This window comes from Cucurbita moschata, unplaced genomic scaffold (assembly GCF_002738365.1).
Source record: "Cucurbita moschata cultivar Rifu unplaced genomic scaffold, Cmos_1.0 Cmo_Scf00013, whole genome shotgun sequence".
In the NCBI taxonomy this organism is placed as follows: domain Eukaryota; kingdom Viridiplantae; phylum Streptophyta; class Magnoliopsida; order Cucurbitales; family Cucurbitaceae; genus Cucurbita; species Cucurbita moschata.
Window position 1 is genome coordinate 5,342,021 of NW_019268529.1, and position 18,803 is coordinate 5,360,823.

An 18,803-nucleotide genomic window follows, 5' to 3' on the forward strand; every position below is an offset into this window, starting at 1 on the left:
AAAAAAAAAAAAAAAAAAAAAAAAAAAAAAAAAAAAGAAAAAAAGAAAAAAAGAAAAGAAAAACCCTTTTCATAGACCATCCTCAATAAAACCCAATTACTGCAAATAACTTGGGAGGGGAGCACTGTTTTAATTGGAATGTTTTTATCTTTCTTTTAAGATGTTCTTCTTGTTTGCACTTTCTTTTTGTTATCTGTTCAGTCCCTTACAGATTTTGTATTTTTGGGCATTAGTCTCTTCTCATTTCATCAATGAATTTTTTTGTTTATTGTTCATAAAACATTCTCAATCATCCTAAAAAAAAGGCCACCGTAAAACCATTTGAACCTAGGGTTTTCATTCCTATCAAACCCAAAAACCACCCTTCTTAATATTTGGGAGATTTAACATGGTATCATAGTAGGATGTCTTGAGTTTGAATCCCTGTAATGTCATTTTCTTCCCAATCAATATTGGTTTCTACTTGTTGGATTGTTGATATATTTAAATTTACCATAACCCATCAGCTTAAGCTTGTGGGTTGATTAATAATTTAACAAGGGTCAATAATCAATAGGTGGACTACATACTCTTGACCTTCCAACACTTGCTTTATTTAATGTCTCACTTTGGGCAACATTTTTCTTTTGAATTGGAGCCCTCTCTTGTTTCATTAGGTTTGTTCCTGTTTTGCTTCTTTTTTAGGTTACTGTTTGTTTGTTTTAGCTGGTTCTTTTGTCATTTTTCTCAATTGAAGGTCAGTTTATAAATTAAAATAAAAAATTCATTGAATATTTATTATAGAAAATATTTCTTATGGCCTCTTTTCATTATTCTCTTTTCATCTTTCTTCTTTTTGGTAATTTTATTTCTGTGATGATGGAGAACTCTTTTAGCTACTTAAAGAATCGTTCCAAACTATTTTTTACTACTAGCAACTCTCTGTTCAATTTATTTTAGTGAGAATTCTGATTAACGGACAAATTCATTCTTTTCTCTTGTTATTTCCATTTTTTCTTAATTCAATAGCTTTTCTGTTTAATATAGTGCATAAATCTCTCTCAGTTTGTCATGAAGTGCATTAATGCAGTTGTTTGTAATTGACTCTTTTTAGAAGGAGTATGACAGAATATGATCCACGATTAGTGACCCCAGCCTGCCTACATTTGGCTTCAAAAGCAGAAGAAAGCACGGTGCAAGCTAGACTCCTGGTCTTTTACCTTAAAAAAATACGTAATCATTTACTCTTTTAGTACTACACTATTATTTGCTTCCGCTCATTAAAAGATGCCCTGGGTACTGGTGGCATGTGAAATAGTTAATATCTTTGGTTCTTGCCTTACAGAGTCTGATGATAAACATAAGTATGAGATTAAACACATACTGGAAATGGAAATGAAGATTTTAGAAGCCCTCGACTATTATTTGGTGGTATTCCACCCTTATCGAGCTTTGTCTCAGTAAGTAATTTAATTCACACTTGCATTATGTATTTTTATTCTTTCCGAAAAGGAAGCATAACTTTTTAATTTTTTGAAAAGAAATTAGAAAAGAAAAGGTTAAATTACAAATTTGGTCTTGAAAACTTGTAGGAGTGTCTATGGGTCTCCATACTTTTGTTGTTGTGTCTAATAACATTGAGTGTTAAAAAGTGTCTATTAGAGTTCTTAAACTTTGAATTTTGTGTCAAATAGGTCCTAGGTCAACATGATATCCTCTCAAAAGAGTTATCTTCGACTCTATGGTTGAGAGTTTGTGTATGTATTTATTTAGCTTCCATTGTGAGGGGTCGATGTACCCTCTTCCTTTCTTTTCATTCTAATTATCACTTTTGTTTATTCCGTTTGCTGTATATAGCTGATCTCTTTAGGTGTGAAAATTATATTAGCATAAAGAGCAACTCTTATTAATGTATCTTCTGTTTACGGGTGTTTTTTTTTAAGTTAGTTTAAAGTTGTTAGGTTAGTTAAGAGCTGGTTGGTTTGTTCTGGCCGTTTTTAGCCGATTAAACTTAACATCCTAGCTGCTTTTGGCTGATCATTGAATAATAAAATAACCCCTTTGAAGTTTTACATTAAGGTCATAGATTCAAATCCCCCGTCCTCATGTTTGTGATGTGTATATATTCTAGTATATGCAAACCTAGCTGTTTTGGGCTGATCATTGAATAATAAAAAAAACTCCTTTGAGGTTTTACATTAAGGTCATTGATTCAAATCACCCCACCCTCATTTGTGATAGTATTCTAATATATATATGTGTGTATATAAGTCAAAAGAGGCTTGGTAACCCAAAAGGGTTCTTGGAAATTACCCCACGTTACCTAGAAAAGAAAATTAATGCTTTACAAATGGGAAAGACAGATTGTAGTCTACAAAGAAACATCTCCAAACCAAACCTGTTAGAGAAAACCTACTTTCAACCTTGATTTCTTTGGTTTATACTAATCCTTCTTGTGCTTTTTGTTAAGTTTTGGTTTCTATTTGCCTTTGATCTATATTTAGAATCCGTATGTCTAAATTTCATATACCCTAATCCCTCTCTCTCTCTCCCCCTTCCCCCTGCCCCAAAAAAATAAAATGGCAGGTTGCTCCCAGATGCAGGCCTGAATGACATAAGTATGACTCAATTGACTTGGTAAGGGTATATGATAGATGCATTATTTAAAAAAATTCTGCTTGTCTTTCAACTCTTCTTTTTCTTGTCATACTTTGTTTCAAAGTTGATAAAAGTTCGAGCATAAAAGCTTGTACATTCGTGAATTTTTGTGTATGTAACTTATCAGAACCTTTTCCTTCTATTACGAATAAGTAAAAGTCGTTTGTTACAAGTGCATGAAAATGAACACATTATTAAAAAGTACAAGGACTACGTCATTGGTTTCGGGCAGTTATATTAATAATTTTGTCTGTAAGTATGTTTTTTTGCTCATCTACCTGTTGTATTTTTTTATAACGAGAATAGTATTTCGTATGCAATCAGCTTTATCTTTCCAAATGTAATTTATACATTTTCCAGCTGTCATGCATGTGGTTTCTACGGCAATGTCCTTGAAGTTTGATATTTTGTATTATTTAACACAGCTAATTCCAAGAAAATGTAATGATTGCGTTCCAATTGTATAGGGGGCTTGTGAACGACACCTACAAGATGGATCTAATTCTTGTACATCCACCCTATTTGATAGCTTTGGCTTGCATATATATTGCTAGTGTACTAAGAGAGAAGGACACAACTGCATGGTTCGAAGAACTTCATGTTGATATGAACGTGGTGAGTCTATCGAGAGCTAAATTTCTTCCCAAGTTTTAATTGTGAATCTGGTGAGTCAATTGACTTTCTGTTGTCAGAACCACGTGTTGAGTTTGTTGTCTGTTGTAGTTAGTTGAGAGAGATATTTTTTCCTATCATTTACAACTAAGGATTATACCTTGATAAATAAATAAATAAAAAGAAGAACAAAAAAGGCTGAAAAGGTAAACAAATCTAATTAGTCCTATACTTCAGAGATCAAAGACTGTCATGAAAAAAAATAACAAATCTAACTTCCTAAGATGCTACTTACAAGAATGCTATTAACTTCTTCAACATCCAACTTGTTATTCAAGTCTTCAAAATTAGGTCAATAAAAAGAGCCAGTCCTTTCAATGTGAAGTGTGTCAACTCTCAAAACACACACGCTCTCATTTTTCTCCTTATTTGTATACACCCTCCACACCTTTCTCCATTATTTGTGGGACCTTCAAGGGTAAAGAATGTCATTGGGGCACGATGGTTCCGACTCTCACACTCATTTCAGCTGAACATTTCTTATGAAAGATAAAATCAGAGACTTGCTTGTTATTCCAAGTCTTTCATAAAATGATCCCAAATTAGTTTCAAGTCAACATCAAAGTATTTAAAAACTGTTCATGCTGCTTGTTATTCCAAGTCTTTCATTCTCATGCCATTGTTCATCAAAACTCTTATGTTGTTGAGACACCCCAACAAATGGTGTGGTTGAATGCAAAAATCGTCATCCTGATTTAGCCTGTTCTTTAATGTTCACTTCACATGTTCCGAAAGTTTATTTGGGAGAAGTCATTCTAACGGCCACATATCTCCTAAATTGTATGCCCTCTCGAATTCTTGGCTTCAACGCACCCTTACAAAGTTGCTTACTCTATATCCTACATCTCATCTTTGTCTTAACTACCGCTAAAATTATTTGGGTGTATAGTTTTAACTAATATCTAACCATGGAAAACTTGATGATGATCAATGAAATGTATCTTTCTAGGGTACTCACCTTACAAGAAGGATACTAATGCTATTATCCTCCAACTTGCCAATTTTTCCATACCATGTATGTCACCTTTTTTGAAAATCCCCTATTTTCTTTTTTGCAATCTTGTACTTCATGATATGAATCTCAAAATTAGGGCTGCATTCCTCAATTCCCTTCATGCACACCTATATATCCTTATTATGATGAAGTAGATATCCTTACTATGATCAAGTCCTTTATATATCACAATCAGCTCAAAATCGAGAATCTCATCCTTCTTTGAGCTAGCTTCTAAGTCATTGCAACCCTATTCAGAACATAGAATCATATCCCTCCTTTGAGTCACTTCCCATATTTTTCCTTGAGTCTGAACTTCAAGTTTACTCACGAAGAAATAAACAATTGGAGAGATTTGATGTGCAACCTACACAAGTTCAAGAAAGCCAAGATCAAAACCAAAATCCCTGAAATGGAACCAGGGACAGTAGAAGATGAAAAACCCCATTGCTATAAGGAAAGATGTTCGCTTATGTACTGAACATCCTATTTAGTATCACTTTTCTTATAATAATTGTCATCCTTTTTAGAGATTTTGTAATGCCTTTAGATCAAATACAAACTCTTAACACGGTTCAAGAAGCTTTACAAAGACCTTAATGAGAAACAACTGCTTGGGAGTTGCAAGCGCTTGAAAAGAACGAAATGTGGATCCTCAACAAATTTTCCCTTTGGCAAGCGCACTGTTGAATACTATCAAGAAACTTTTGCTCAAGTTGCCAGGTTTAATATTGTTTGGCTACTTTCTTCTGTTGTACCAAATCTAGTTTGGTCTCTATTTCAATAAGAGGTGAAAAATGCATTTCTGAATGGCGATCTAGTAGAAGTATATATGGATATACTTCATGGATTTGAGGAAAAATATACCAAGGGAGAGGTATGTAAACTTGAGAAATCTTTTTATAGGCTAAAACAATTCCCTCGAGCTTGCTTGAAAGGCTTACCAATGTTTTGAAGCAAAATGATTCTTTAATTGTAAGGTAGAGAATCTACCTTTTTCAGTATCTTGGTCTTCCTTTAGCGGGTTATCCTAAGTTGGTAGCTTTGTGGCGTTGGGTGATAGATGAAATTCTTAATAGTCAATGAAGCTTAATTGTAAGTTGGAAAGTCGCTTACCTTTCTCAGTATCTTGGTCTTCCTTTAGCTGGTTATTCTAAGTTGGCATCTTTGTGGCATTCAGTGATAGATAAAATTCTTAAGTAGCTCGATAGATGGATGCATTTTTTATTTCTCACGTGATAGTCCATGGATTGGCATCTTTGTGGCATCAAATGATAGTCCTTGGATCGGCGTCTTTGTGGCATCCAGTGATAGTCCATAGATTAGCATCTCCAAATCTTGGAAACGATTTGATTCCTATGCCTCTTGCAAATTAGGCAATGGTAAACGTATATTGTTTTGGCAGGACCTTCGGATTGGGGATTCTCGTTTAAAGATTTGTTTTCCTTAACTATTTGCCATCTCCTCATCTTCAAGTGGTTCGGTCTCCCTTGGTTTGAACGTTTGAATCTGCAAAGATTACCTGTCCCAACTATTTTTTCTTTTTTAGTAGGAGCCATCAACAGTTTTCACGGAGGAATTGGAGGTAGTCGGTAGTTTTGAAACAAGGCTGCATTTATATTCATTAAATATGATGTTCCAGAAGTCTACAATCCAGAGCTTCACTTCTTTGCTAGAAAGGCAATAGACGTATTCTAATGTGTCATCAATCGTGCTGTTTTGAAATAATATATGATAAAATATTAAATAGGAGTATGTACATCCGTAGTACTAGTAAATTTTTCTATAAGAATGTTCATCTTGTTGCTGATGTAGTCATTCTCGAATTGAAACTCATTCTTTTGAAATCATGATAGTTAAAATTTCTTTTCTTGCAGGTCAAGAATATCTCTATTGAGATATTGGATTTCTACGAAAACCACCGAATGATTACTGAAGAGAGAATTCTTTCGGCTCTGAACAAGCTATCTATGAAGCCATGAATGTGAAACAATTTCCAGTTCCTATCATAGATCGTGTAAGTGATGATATCCGCCTTTTTATCTATTATGGTAATGTGCTATATATATTATTCTAGAATATAATTTTAGGAACTTGTCGGTGTAAAATATTGTGCATGGATATTTCTTAGCCTTTGCAAACTTGGTCAAGGAAAAGGTGTTACATTTGAACAAGGAAAAGATGTACCCATTGAAGGGGATTTTATGTTTGAAACAGTATAGAGCGGTATACTAATAAACTAAAACGTGTAAGGAGAACTTTAGGAATGGTCATAATACCTTTTTAAAATATGGCAAAAAAATGGTTGATAATTCTTTTTTATTTAAATGACAGTTTGAATCTTTGGACATGTCTTGTTTGTTAAGATATATATCAAAATCATCTGACTTTTAACATCTTCTATTATGAATTAGAAAATGTTGACGTTTCTTTTTCGCTACGTGCTTATCTTTTATTTAAGTTCTATAGTTTCTTTTATTATCGGGATTTTAGGTCAATAGCCAAGGAGCAATACAGTTAGAATTCAAACTACGAAATGAAATTCTTGCCCACAATGCTTTAAAAATGGTGAAAATGGATAATTATACTCCAACAATGAAAAATTGCTCGAGAAAAAACTTTTTGAAATTTTTTTTTTTACTTAAAGAAGCGCCAAATTCATTAATTTAACATTTTCATTATGATTTGAAAAATATTGATAGACTATTTTTCCCCCCCACTTGTCTTAAATGATAACAATCTATGAGAAATATACTGTAAAATTAATTGAGAATGGAGGTATTTCAATATAACCCTGAAATCTCTTTTAAAAATGGCTAAAAATTGCCAATAATATCCTCGTAAGAAAGGACAAAGAGAGAACAAGTTTTGAGACTTATTTTTACTAAAAAGTTGTCTTAAATTCATTTAACTTAACATCTTCTATTATTTGAAAAATGTCACCGATAACTAATTATATATTTTTTTTTTGCACCACATGCTTTCAAACATTTGTTTAAGAATTTCAATTTGTGGGTGTTAAAAAGTGAAGGTGTAGAGTTTAAATCTTATTAATTTTAGGTTTAGAAAAATTTATGATGAATACTAAATTACAATCATTACTGCACCCAAAAATTGGCCATTGTACTTGTTTGAAAGATAAAAATGGTCGATAAAACTATTTTTATTCAAAATACGTGTCCAATTCATTCAACTTTAGCACCCTAAAAATTTGGAATATGTTAAAAATAACACGCTTTTGCAACCATCGCTAAATACCATCTCATCTTGGATTTCTAGGGTTGTTTATAAAAGCTATAATTGATTTAAATTTTTAATCAATTTTTCCCCCTTGAGATCCGATTGAATTAGGGGGGAAAAAAAAGGAACTCCAAATTTTCATTTACTTTTTTTTTAATTGCAGCGATTACCCTTGCCTTGGGAACAATGCGGATGATGTAGGAGGTTTTGTGGAACTATAAAACCAAATTTCCATTTTAGTTACCTCCCAAATCCATTTCTTTCCTTGATTGCAAGGAGTCTAGAAGAGTATCTCGATTCGTCTACGAGATTTGGAGCTGCAGTCTTCACCACCAATTCCCCTGCCGGCACAATCTACTATGATCTCTGCCTGATCAAAGCTCTACCATGACCGTTTCCTACCTTCTCCTTCTACTCCTCTTCCTTCTGCACTTCACCTTCGTCCTCCCATGGAAGAAGGAAGAGTTCAGGACCTGCAATCAGACTCCCTTCTGCAAGCGAGCCCGCGCCTTTAAGCCCGGATCCTGTTCCCTAGTTGCCCATGACGTTTCCATCTCCGACGGGGACCTCACCGCCATCCTCCTCCCCAGGAATCAGGACCTGGAGAATCAATCCAAGCCCTTGTTACTCGCTCTTTCTGTGTATCAGGACGGCATTCTGCGCCTCAGGATTGACGAGGATCCTTCTCTAGCTCCACCCAAAAAGCGTTTCCAGGTGCCCGACGTTATTGTCGACGAGTTTTACACCAAAAAGATCTGGTTGCAGAGAATTTCAACTGAGACTATTGGCAACGATTTGGGCCCCTCTTCGATTGTGTACTTGTCCGATAGTTATGAGGCCGTTCTTCGCCAAGATCCGTTTGAGGTTTTCGTTCGTGAGAAGTCGGGTAAGCGCGTATTGTCTCTAAATTCTCATGGTTTATTCGATTTTGAGCAGTTGAGGGTTAAGGAAGAAGGCGAGGACTGGGAGGAGAAGTTCAGAGGGCATACCGATACCAGGCCGTACGGTCCCCAATCCGTTAGTTTCGACGTTTCGTTTTATGATACTGATTTTGTATATGGAATACCGGAACATGCAACTAGTCTCGCTCTGAAGCCCACCAGAGGACCCGATGTCGAGGAGTCGGAACCTTACAGGCTGTTCAATTTGGATGTTTTCGAATATGTTCATGAGTCTCCGTTTGGGATTTACGGGTCGATCCCTTTCATGATTTCACACGGGAAATTGCGTGGAACTTCTGGTTTTTTTTGGTTGAATGCTGCTGAAATGCAAATTGATGTTCTTGGATCTGGCTGGGATGCTGAATCTGGGATTTCTCTTCCTTCATCTCAAAATAGAATCGATACTTTTTGGATGAGTGAGGCGGGCATCGTGGACACGTTCTTTTTTGTAGGTCCAGGGCCTAAGGATGTTGTTCGTCAGTACACGAGTGTGACTGGGACTCCGGCAATGCCCCAGCTCTTTGCAACAGCATATCATCAATGTAGGTGGAATTATAGGGATGAAGAAGATGTGGCACATGTCGATTCTAAATTTGATGAATATGATATTCCTTACGATGTCTTGTGGCTTGATATTGAGCACACGGATGGAAAAAGGTATTTTACATGGGATAGGGCGCTTTTTCCAAATCCGGAAGAGATGCAGAGAAAGTTGGCTACCAAAGGAAGACGCATGGTTACCATAGTGGATCCCCATATTAAGCGGGATGATAATTTTCCATTGCATAAGGAAGCAAGCAAGAAAGGATATTATGTGAAGGATGCTGCTGGAAATGATTTTGACGGCTGGTGCTGGCCAGGTTCATCATCGTACCTGGACATGTTAAGTCCAGAGATTAGGTCATGGTGGGGAGAGAAGTTCTCTCTAGAAAACTATGTTGGTTCGACTCCTTCCTTATACATATGGAATGATATGAACGAGCCTTCTGTTTTCAATGGTCCCGAGGTACTTACTGAATTGTTTACATTTATTCCTTGTTCTAAGGTGTTGTTCGGCACAATTCTTTTTCTGTTTTCCATTATTTCTTGCATGCCTGGTTACGTAAGCATATACTATCTATCACTGGGATGCCTTTATGTACTCATTATCGAGTGCTCAGCTATAAAAGGCTTGGCTTAAGAATTTAGAGCCTCTTATTTGTTAATTTTTTCTGATAATATATGAGCTATTCAAAACCAAAAGAAAAAAGAAGAAAATGCGAAGAAGGCGAAAGATTTTAGATACATTAATATTGATAAAATTGTTGTTAAAAACTTGGATGAGCGATTGAAACGGATATTAGCTTCTACAATATCAACAAGTTTAAATGCTTTTATCAAAGGGGACCAATAATTGATCCTACCCTTGTTCAAAATGGAGCTCTGGAAGAATATACAGGCAAAAATTTTGAGGATAGGTGCTTAAAATTGACAATAGGAGAGCCCATGATATGGTTGATTAGGAATTATTAATAATGGTTTTCAAGAAGAAATGGTTTGGAAGGAGATGGATCAACTGCATAAAGGGATGTATCTATGGATCAAAAGATATTGTTTTGAGGGGAGAAGCATAAAGGTATGATAGTCTTTATTGCTAGCCCGGGGGTTGGGGGTTGTGGTGGGAAGTAAACTTGCCTCGTAGGTTGTGCTTTTCTAGTGCTGATTATTTTTTTGGGAAGAAGTTATGGTATGAACTGCCATTTGCATTTGAAGTATGGAGTTTGCTGGATTTTCTGTAAGATATTGCTTCCTTCATGATTTGGGATGTCCATTGGCAGGCTTCTATGCAGAAAGTCATTTATTTAAGTCTTCAGTTTGGGTTGTCCTTTAGGTACTTGGCTGTAAAGAAATATTTTTTATTTATAAGAAATAGTTTCATTGATGTATGAAATTTACAAAAAGGAGGAGAGAAAGCCCCAAACCAATGGAATTATGATATACATCTTCCAATTGGTCAAAAGTGATGAAATACTTTAAGAGGAAAAAAATGAATTCAGTTTACCCCAAGGTAAAGCTAGGAGCAGAACGCTATCAAAGAAGACTGAATGTCTTTTCCTTGCTCACAAAAGTTCTATGATTTCTTTTGATCCGAACCGACCAAAAAATGCCCAAATCAGATTCTGCCGAGGACTTTCCATCGTCTTTAAAAGGGTGTCCCAATACGGGTGGAGATAAGAGAGTATGGGGGTCCTTTGGTAGGGCCAACTTCCAATTAAAAACAGACGTCAGATAGTTCCAAAAAATCTGAGCGAAGTTACATTGAAGCCTATTATGAGTGTGAGCCATGGAGGGGAACTTGCATTGAAGCCTATCAGTGGTGTTAAAAGCTAAATGAACAAATTCGCAAATGAAGAATTTCATCTTCTTTGAATAAATGCCAGACCAAATGGCCTTTATACAAAGGCAAGGATAATCTGTAAACGGGGAGCAATGCTGTTTAGCAGAGATTTTGTAGTGAAATTTCCAGACTTCTCTAATGGTCACACCCGGAAATCTTCCTCACTTGACTAATGGTTGATGTTTAAGATAATGCTAAAATCTGCCCATTCTGCCACTTCTTTACCTTCTGAACTATGTCCCACAAAACCAAATCCTTATTCCACATGTCTTTTACAGTAGTGAGTTGTCTATTAGATAGGGAAAAAAGCAGTGGGTAAGCTAAATACCAGGGAGAGACCCCCAGCCATCGATCATGCCAAAAAGTAGTGGAAGTCCCATTTCCAATTTTTGTCACCAGTGTTGTGAATAAGAGATTTATGCTTCAGAATTTTTTTCTAAGGATCATTTGATGAATGTAGTGAATGCTACCCGGATGGTAACTTTGGTTCTTTGTACCAAAATTTGCATCAATAATCTGATGCCACAGAGCCCTTTTTTCCTTTTGGTATCTCCAAACCCATTTTGCCAAGAGAACCCAGTTTTTGTCTTTAATACTTTGGGGACTAAAGCCGACATTTTCAAAAGGGAGACGAACTTTAGCCCACTTAATAAGATGCTTATGGAAAGAGTAGAGTATCGTCTGCAGTAGGTGCATTAAGTATTTGCTTACCGTTGATGAAAGCCGATTGAAAATCTTTGGCGATGAAAGGATTTCCTTTTTAATCTCTCTTGAAAGCCAAAAAACATAGCAAACTTGTCTGAGAAATCTCGGGTCTTGTCTCCCATATCAATTACGATAAATCCACAACCAAGCAGGTGAAGGATGGGTCCACATCTTCTATATGATTCTTTCTTGGAATATCTGCTGTTTGGGGTCTTTGGAGAAGAGGGCTCGCGTTCATTCTCTCATTCTCAAGTACAATCCTGCTATTGTCATCCTTCGAGAAACAAAATTGGCTTTGGTGGATCGTTACATCATCAAATCCTTTGGAGCGGCCACAAGATTGGGTGTTTGGCTCTTGAGGCTTCCGGATCCTCTGATGATATTATAATTATGTGGAATGAACCTGCTTTTGAGCTTTTGGAAGTAATCAAAGGTCTTTTCTCCTATTCATATTTCCCTTGCTATCAATACACTTTCTGGTTGGATGGAAAGAAGTAAGAGGCTTATTTTTTTTAATTGTATTGTTGAAGACTTAGTTTTGAGAATACTCATTTCTGACCTAGTGATCTTAAGTCTGTCAGGCTTACCTTTTTTTCTTTAAGTGCATATTGAATAAGGACTTCTTCCTTGTCATTTGTTCCTTACTTTTTAGACCATTTATTTTCTTAGCTGTTTATTTTTCATTTATTGTATTAAATAATATATTGTTTTATATTAAAGAAAAAAGTAGTTTGGAACAGGTTGTGCTCTTCTGCACTTCGCTGTGATGTTATCAAACTAACTGATGTCTCTATCTAGGTTACAATGCCTCGAAATGCTTTACATCAAGGAGGTGTGGAACATCGGGAATTACACAATGCGTATGGATACTACTTTCACATGGCCACTTCAGAGGGACTAGTTAAGCGGGGTGATGGTAAGGATAGGCCTTTTGTGCTCTCACGAGCACTTTTTGCAGGGACGCAAAGATATGGAGCAGTATGGACAGGAGATAACTCAGCTGATTGGGATCATCTCAGGGTTTCTGTTCCGATGGTTTTGACTCTTGGTCTTACCGGATTGTCATTCTCAGGTATGGATTCCTTTGTTGGACGTGGAACTATCATTTGTTTTAGCAGTTATAGTAAGTTGTTGCAACAGGTGCCGATGTTGGTGGTTTTTTTGGTAATCCTGAGACTGAGCTGTTAGTGCGTTGGTATCAGCTAGGTGCTTTTTATCCCTTCTTTAGGGGCCATGCTCACCATGACACCAAAAGAAGAGAACCTTGGTTATTCGGGTAGGATATCATGTACTTCTATCTTTCAAATTTGATCTTTAGGTCATATAATTAAGGGATCTATTGACAATGTTCTTAACGGAAGTCGTCAACCATCAGAAAGCATGTCTTGTTAAATGTTTTTTAGTTCATATGCAAGTTTGCGAAAAATTCTCAGCCGTTCATGTCAAGTTTGGATTAGTCTACTCAATTTTGCTTTTGTTGGAGCACTGTTTTGTTGTCTCATGATCATGGTTAACTAGTATGGTTGGCACCATCAAGTTTTTACTGAGTTTATGATGTAAAATTAACTGCTGGATTTCAATGCATTGAACTTATGAGATCTCAGATACGGAATCCACTAAATCTGCAATTCAATTATCTTCCTTTCTATTGTTAACAAGATGTATAAAAACAGAGGAAAATTAACTAGTGATAGAAATTGTATTTCTTTTTTTATTGACAACTTGTGTTATTTGTTACATTATTACAGGGAACGAAATACAGAATTGATGAGAGATGCTATACGCATCCGCTATATGTTGCTACCTTATTTCTATACCCTATTTCGAGAAGCAAATACAAGTGGTGTTCCTGTTGTACGTCCATTGTGGATGGAATTTCCATCTGATGAAGCTACATTTAAAAATGATGAAGCTTTCATGGTAGGGAGCGGTCTTTTGGTGCAGGGAATATATACCAAGGTAATTCATTTAACAACAAATAGTGGGAAAAGGATGCATTTTTGGTTTCTTAAAGCATGAGAAAGAGAGGTCCCTAGGGTACATCTGTCTTGTAGCTCGAAATGAGTCTTACTCTAGTCCCTTAATTTTAGAAAAGGCTACAATTTAAGCTTTGAGAGTTAGAGAAATGATCTAAATTGGTCCCTACAAGCACTGTTCTTTTAGTACTATGGATGATCTAGTGACTGAGCGAATTAAGTGCTCAAGTGGAGAGCTAATGTGGTTGTTTTGTAGTGCGCCATTCTTGTCTTGCATTTGTTTTGTTCTCTTTGCATCCTTCGGTTTTGGCTGGTCATTAGAAACGAGGGGCAGCTTTAAGATGATTCATAGAGAGGAAAAGAAGCATCGAAAACCCATTTCACCTGAAATAAGTTGCACCGACTCGCATGCTTCTTATCTTCAGGTTGCTTACTTAGCATAAAGCTCTGAGTCAACATCCCATCTTAGTAGCAAGTGGGTCTATATACAAGCCAATGAGTGTGCAAGAGGGGGATGTGGGAGCTATGCTATTGGAGGAAGGAGAGAGAGGGAGAGAGACAGGTGCTAGAGTTGAGAGACAGAGAGAGAGATGCTGAAGCTTTGAAATTGCAGGAAGGAGAGAACTCAAAACAGAAAATACAAATGGACTCTGAAATCATTTGGGTGATGAGGATTTGAGAGAGCATTTTCTTTGAGAAGAATTGGGCTGTGGATATGGCAGAGAGAGTGGTTTGAAGGGGAGTATGGGTTTTGGCTATTGCTCTCTTTCCCCATCCTTGACCTCACCTGAGAAACTTGAGAGAGCATTTTCTTTGAGAAAAATTGGGCGGTGGATATGGAAGAGAGAGTGGTTTGATGGGGAGTATGGGTTTTGGCTATTGCTCTCTTTCCCCATCGTTGACCTCACCTGAGAAACTGAAGGTAAGTTGGTGTAATGACCTGGTTTTCGATATCTCCAAGCTTAGTTTCAAAGCCAATAGCAAATCTGACATAAACGTAGTTTCAAAAGTACAAAACAATATTTGCGGAGTCGAATAAAAACAGTTTACAAAAATACACAAATTTCGAGAAGCAACATTTAAAATAATATGAAAATGACAAGAAGGAAGACAACTTAACCTAAAGGGGCACCCCTGCAGCTACACGCTGTGCACATTCCCCTCGTCGACAGTGGTCTACACTCCATCTGTAAAAAAGAACATGGAATAAGTATAAAAATACTTAGTAAGCAATCTATTTCTAGGCCCTCATCGAACTTAATCCTTACGATGGTCTCTTAAGTTATGTGCTCATATTCTAACTCTAGTATTAACCAATGTCATGGCTTACCATTTGTGCTAGCCTTGTAAGGCTTATATGTACCTAAACCCTATACACTCCTACTCTAGGGTGTATAGCTAATGCCCCTCATACCATCATAATGTAGGGTTTGGTTGTACTTAGCTTTTTGTTTACATTTTTCACAGTCCATCCCTTACCCTGTGCTATTGACCCAGGAGTCAACTCGCCCTATAATGAGCTTGTGGGTAAGTCTCATGTGTATGAGGTAACTAGTGCACTATACGCAGACCAGTACTTTGACCGCTTGCACCCCATATGAATTATCTTCTAGGTTCACCCTAGTAGCATACCCTCTACGACTCTCGGAGTCCCTTGTGGGTGACAACTAACCTCAAATGTATCAAGTAGACCTCAACCATGCTGGGAAAGTTTACGATCAGGGTTTATGCCCCAGCCATCCCTACTTGATTTGTCTGGTCACCCGAAAATGCTTGTGGGACCCAATGTAGGTTCTAGAACTAAGGGAATGTGATATAATTGCTCATGTTCATGCATACTCATTTAGGCTCTCTAGGGCACATAGCATATATCCAAGATAATATTTGGGCAAATAAGGGTGTTTAGTCCCTATAACATACTACCATTCATGTAATGATGTCCAACATGCTCAATCAACATATTTACAAACATACGAGACAGGTTGGAGTCCTCATAAAGTTAGGACTAATCAGAGTTCAAACATACAAGCGGAAGCTTTAAATATAATATTATGCTAAACCAGAAAACGAACAAGTTCCTAAGCTTAACTATATACAACTTGATGAATTGGGTTTTTCATCAAGCTTTCTAATAAATTTACCCATTGTCCTTGTCGACCCCTACGAGTATTGCATAGTGACTACTTGATTGTAGACTTCCTGACTCGATTTTGGGCCTTCAAAGATATTCCAAATTCCCACTCCTAAACTGTCCCATTAGGTGAAGAATCATGAAATTCGGTGAAAACAGGGTGAAAATTGGAGCAAAATAGGCCAAACCACACAAAAAAGGAAAAAGGTTGGTTCGGGTTAGATCTTACCGGTTGGGTTGTTCAGCTAGTTGGGTCGAGTCGGGTCAGGTAGACGGGGTCAGGTTGTGCTTCCTTCCTCGCGGGAGAAATTCTCCGCACAGCTTGTAGAAACCAAAGCCCCTTCCTTTCTCCTAGTTCTCTCTTTACGTTCTGCCAATTTCACTTCGTCGGCGCAAAACCTAATTCGTTAGGAAATTGAGTGAAGCTCTCTAGGTATAGGTATTTTATGAGAAAACTCACCATGTGACACGAGCTCCTTTGCCCGATTCCGAGTGCCCTCCTTCTCCCTCGCAGTTCCTCAGTCAGTGATCATAGCATTGCTGGGTGGTTTTGAGTTCCTCCACGGTGAATTGACGGTTGACTACCTCCGACAACGATGGTTCCATGAGTAGGGTTCTTGATCCAAGCTCCTCTCTTTGTTGTGTTTCTTGTCCAATTGCCTTCCCTTGCTTCTTAAACTGCCCAAATCTGGGCAAAATCAAAGAAGGGCAAAGGAAAAAAAAAGAGCCATGTACCTCAGAGCTTGTTTAGGTTCCGTCATAAACCTCCTTGGAATAGCAATAGTATGGCCAAAGATAAAAATTATTTTTGAATTAAGACCGAATTTTAATAAGAGAAATCTCCCAAGCGTCCCAAATCTCTAGAGTTATGATGGCCACAGCATACGGTCAGTGGCTCCCCAGACCTTCCATCCTTTTTTTTCCCTTGCTTTTTTTTATCTCTTTTCCAACTGTCATCAAACTTTCTCTTTTATTTATTTAAAAAAAAGTACTGGTCATTACAGTTGGATTACAGTTGGTGAATGTGCGAGACAGACCCCAGTGTTTTTCTGCATGATATGTCCTAAAGATGGCTTAGATTCATGTGGTTTTTGCCAATCTTCATAAGAATAGAAAGACGAAAAAAAAAAAAAAAAGTGAGGATCTTTCATGCAAAGAGAGGAACGGTTGAAAGGAAAGACAAGGAAGAAGTTAAGAGTTTTTCATAGAGAGAAGATTGTTGCAGAGAGAAGTGCATGAAGGAGGAGTGGTTGCATAAGTAAATATATGAACTTGAATTGTCATTTTGGAATCGATGATAGAAAAAAAAAAAGGAAATCGATCATTGAACTTATGAGGACAATAATGGAGCGTTTATTTCAGGAACAATCCAAATCATTTCTTTGACATCAGGAGCTAAGATGTCGCATTGTCAAATTTCAGAGTTAGAGTGAAATTTATTTAGCTTTTAGTTTTTCTTTAACATTTTATAACCTTTAATACCCCCTTTTCTTTAGCTTCATCTAGTTTTTACTTTATTTAAGTTTTATATTCATTGATTGTTGTTTCCTTATGCAATATTATGATGTGATTGGTTCCACTTTTAGGAAGCTAAAAGAGTATCGGTGTATTTGCCTGGAAAACAATCTTGGTATGATTTTAGAACTGGTACTGCATATAAGGGTGGTATCACCCACCAGCTAGAGGTTTCTGAAGAAGGCATCCCTGCCTTCCAGAAAGCTGGAACAATAATGCCCAGAAAAGACCGCTTTCGGCGGAGCTCCACACAGATGGTGAATGACCCCTACACTTTGGTATGTACTTGATACCCTTCCTAGAGGCATTCTTTCTCATATTAGCAATGCCATAGTTTTCTAAATTTCAGATTTCCGTCATGCTGTGTGCAAATATGTTTTAAGTTTAACCAGTTAGTGGTTTAGGTGGAAGAAGTATACTGCGAATGTATACACGTTTTTTTTTTTTTTTTCAGTCTCTGGACCTCGATTAGATCTCTAGTTTGGTGGCTTACAACATTTTTGTATCTTTTATAGGTAGTAGCTCTTAATAGTTCACAAGAAGCTGAAGGCGAGCTTTACATTGATGATGGCAAAAGCTTTGAATTTAAGCAAGGGGCATACATCCATCGCCGATTTGTGTTCTCAGCAGGCAAGCTCACCTCATTGAACGTAAGGCCTAATGCTTCTGCCAGCACGAAGTTTTCTTCCAACTGTGTTATTGAGAGGATTATACTGCTGGGACACTCCGGATCAAAGTCTGCTCTAGTTGAGCCAGAAAATATAAAGGTTGATATCGAACTTGGTCCACTCCACTTCCAAACAGGGCGACGCATATCAGTCCTTACCATTCGGAAGCCAAACTTGTTGATTACAGATGATTGGACGGTAAAAATTTTGTAAGAGTTCATTATTTTCTTTATGATAGAAATGAAAAAGATACGGTAAGAAAAGAATGGTGTACACTTTGTGGTGCATCCGGTGATTGAAACTGTTGTTCACAAGACTTGAACTAATAGCATTTGGGAAAGCAGACATTAAAAGTTCCTGCTGAAATGTTTCGTTTCTACCATCCTATGATTTGATTGTTTAAACTTGACAGTTGGCTTTGAGTTTCTCCCGTATGGTCAGAGCTTTGGGTTTATTGACCTTTTGAAACAGTACAGAAACAATACATGTGGCGCCATGGTAGAAATTTAGTTATACAGGGATAAGAAGAAAACAGAAGGTAAAGAAACAGTGGGCACCCAACCTTACTGAATTTCTGTTCTCTTGCGAATCTTTGAATGGCATATTAGGTAACAATAGGAATTGGCATCTTCTTGTGGTTGCTGAAAGAAAACAGGGGCAAAACAAAGAAACAGGAAGGGTACTCGAAAAGGAGGCTCCCGCGTATTTGGCACTCAGGTAGCACTCCATCTATATCTATAAGGGCAATGGTAGGAATCTAGTTTTTTTTTTTATTATGACGTGAACTCAGGAAAAAGGATATATGAGTCCTAACTCATAAATGATTCCTTTAGGAATGGATACTTGAGTTAGGAAAGTAGGATATTTGATTTGTAAGTAGCATGAGCATGCTTGTAGGTGAAGGGTTCATTGCGGTTGGGCCTGATGAATGTGATTGTTAACATGGG

At 37.1% G+C, this 18,803-nt stretch overlaps 2 protein-coding genes across 3 annotated transcripts in view; both read left to right on the top strand.

Annotated features, from left to right (window-relative positions):
• LOC111451709 (cyclin-C1-1-like) overlaps window positions 1-6,542 on the top strand; it is a 14,576-nt gene extending 8,034 nt beyond the window's left edge. For both annotated transcript variants that reach the window (XM_023092228.1, XM_023092229.1), the window contains 5 exons: window positions 1,094-1,212; window positions 1,325-1,439; window positions 2,566-2,616; window positions 3,105-3,252; window positions 6,181-6,542. In XM_023092228.1, coding sequence (XP_022947996.1) covers window positions 1,094-1,212; window positions 1,325-1,439; window positions 2,566-2,616; window positions 3,105-3,252; window positions 6,181-6,285 — 538 coding nt within the window. In that variant the 3' untranslated portion in view covers window positions 6,286-6,542. The remainder of the gene's footprint in view (window positions 1-1,093; window positions 1,213-1,324; window positions 1,440-2,565; window positions 2,617-3,104; window positions 3,253-6,180) is intronic.
• Window positions 6,543-7,622: 1,080 nt separating this feature from the next.
• LOC111451543 (probable glucan 1,3-alpha-glucosidase) lies at window positions 7,623-18,260 on the top strand. The gene is made up of 6 exons (XM_023092016.1): window positions 7,623-9,490; window positions 12,365-12,638; window positions 12,707-12,842; window positions 13,315-13,525; window positions 17,260-17,466; window positions 17,704-18,260. Exons 1-6 carry the CDS (start codon window positions 7,931-7,933, stop codon window positions 18,067-18,069), a joined length of 2,754 nt encoding a protein of 917 aa, XP_022947784.1. The 5' UTR covers window positions 7,623-7,930; the 3' UTR covers window positions 18,070-18,260.
• The last annotated feature ends 543 nt before the right edge of the window (window positions 18,261-18,803 follow it).

Coding starts and splice junctions, on each gene's coding strand:
- LOC111451543 (XM_023092016.1), top strand. CDS start 7,931: ATGACCGTTTCCTACCTTCTCCTTCTACTCCTCTTCCTTCTGCACTTC. Junction 12,639..12,706: donor TACCGGATTGTCATTCTCAG/GTATGGATTCCT, acceptor TTGTTGCAACAG/GTGCCGATGTTGGTGGTTTT. Junction 17,467..17,703: donor TGAATGACCCCTACACTTTG/GTATGTACTTGA, acceptor TATCTTTTATAG/GTAGTAGCTCTTAATAGTTC.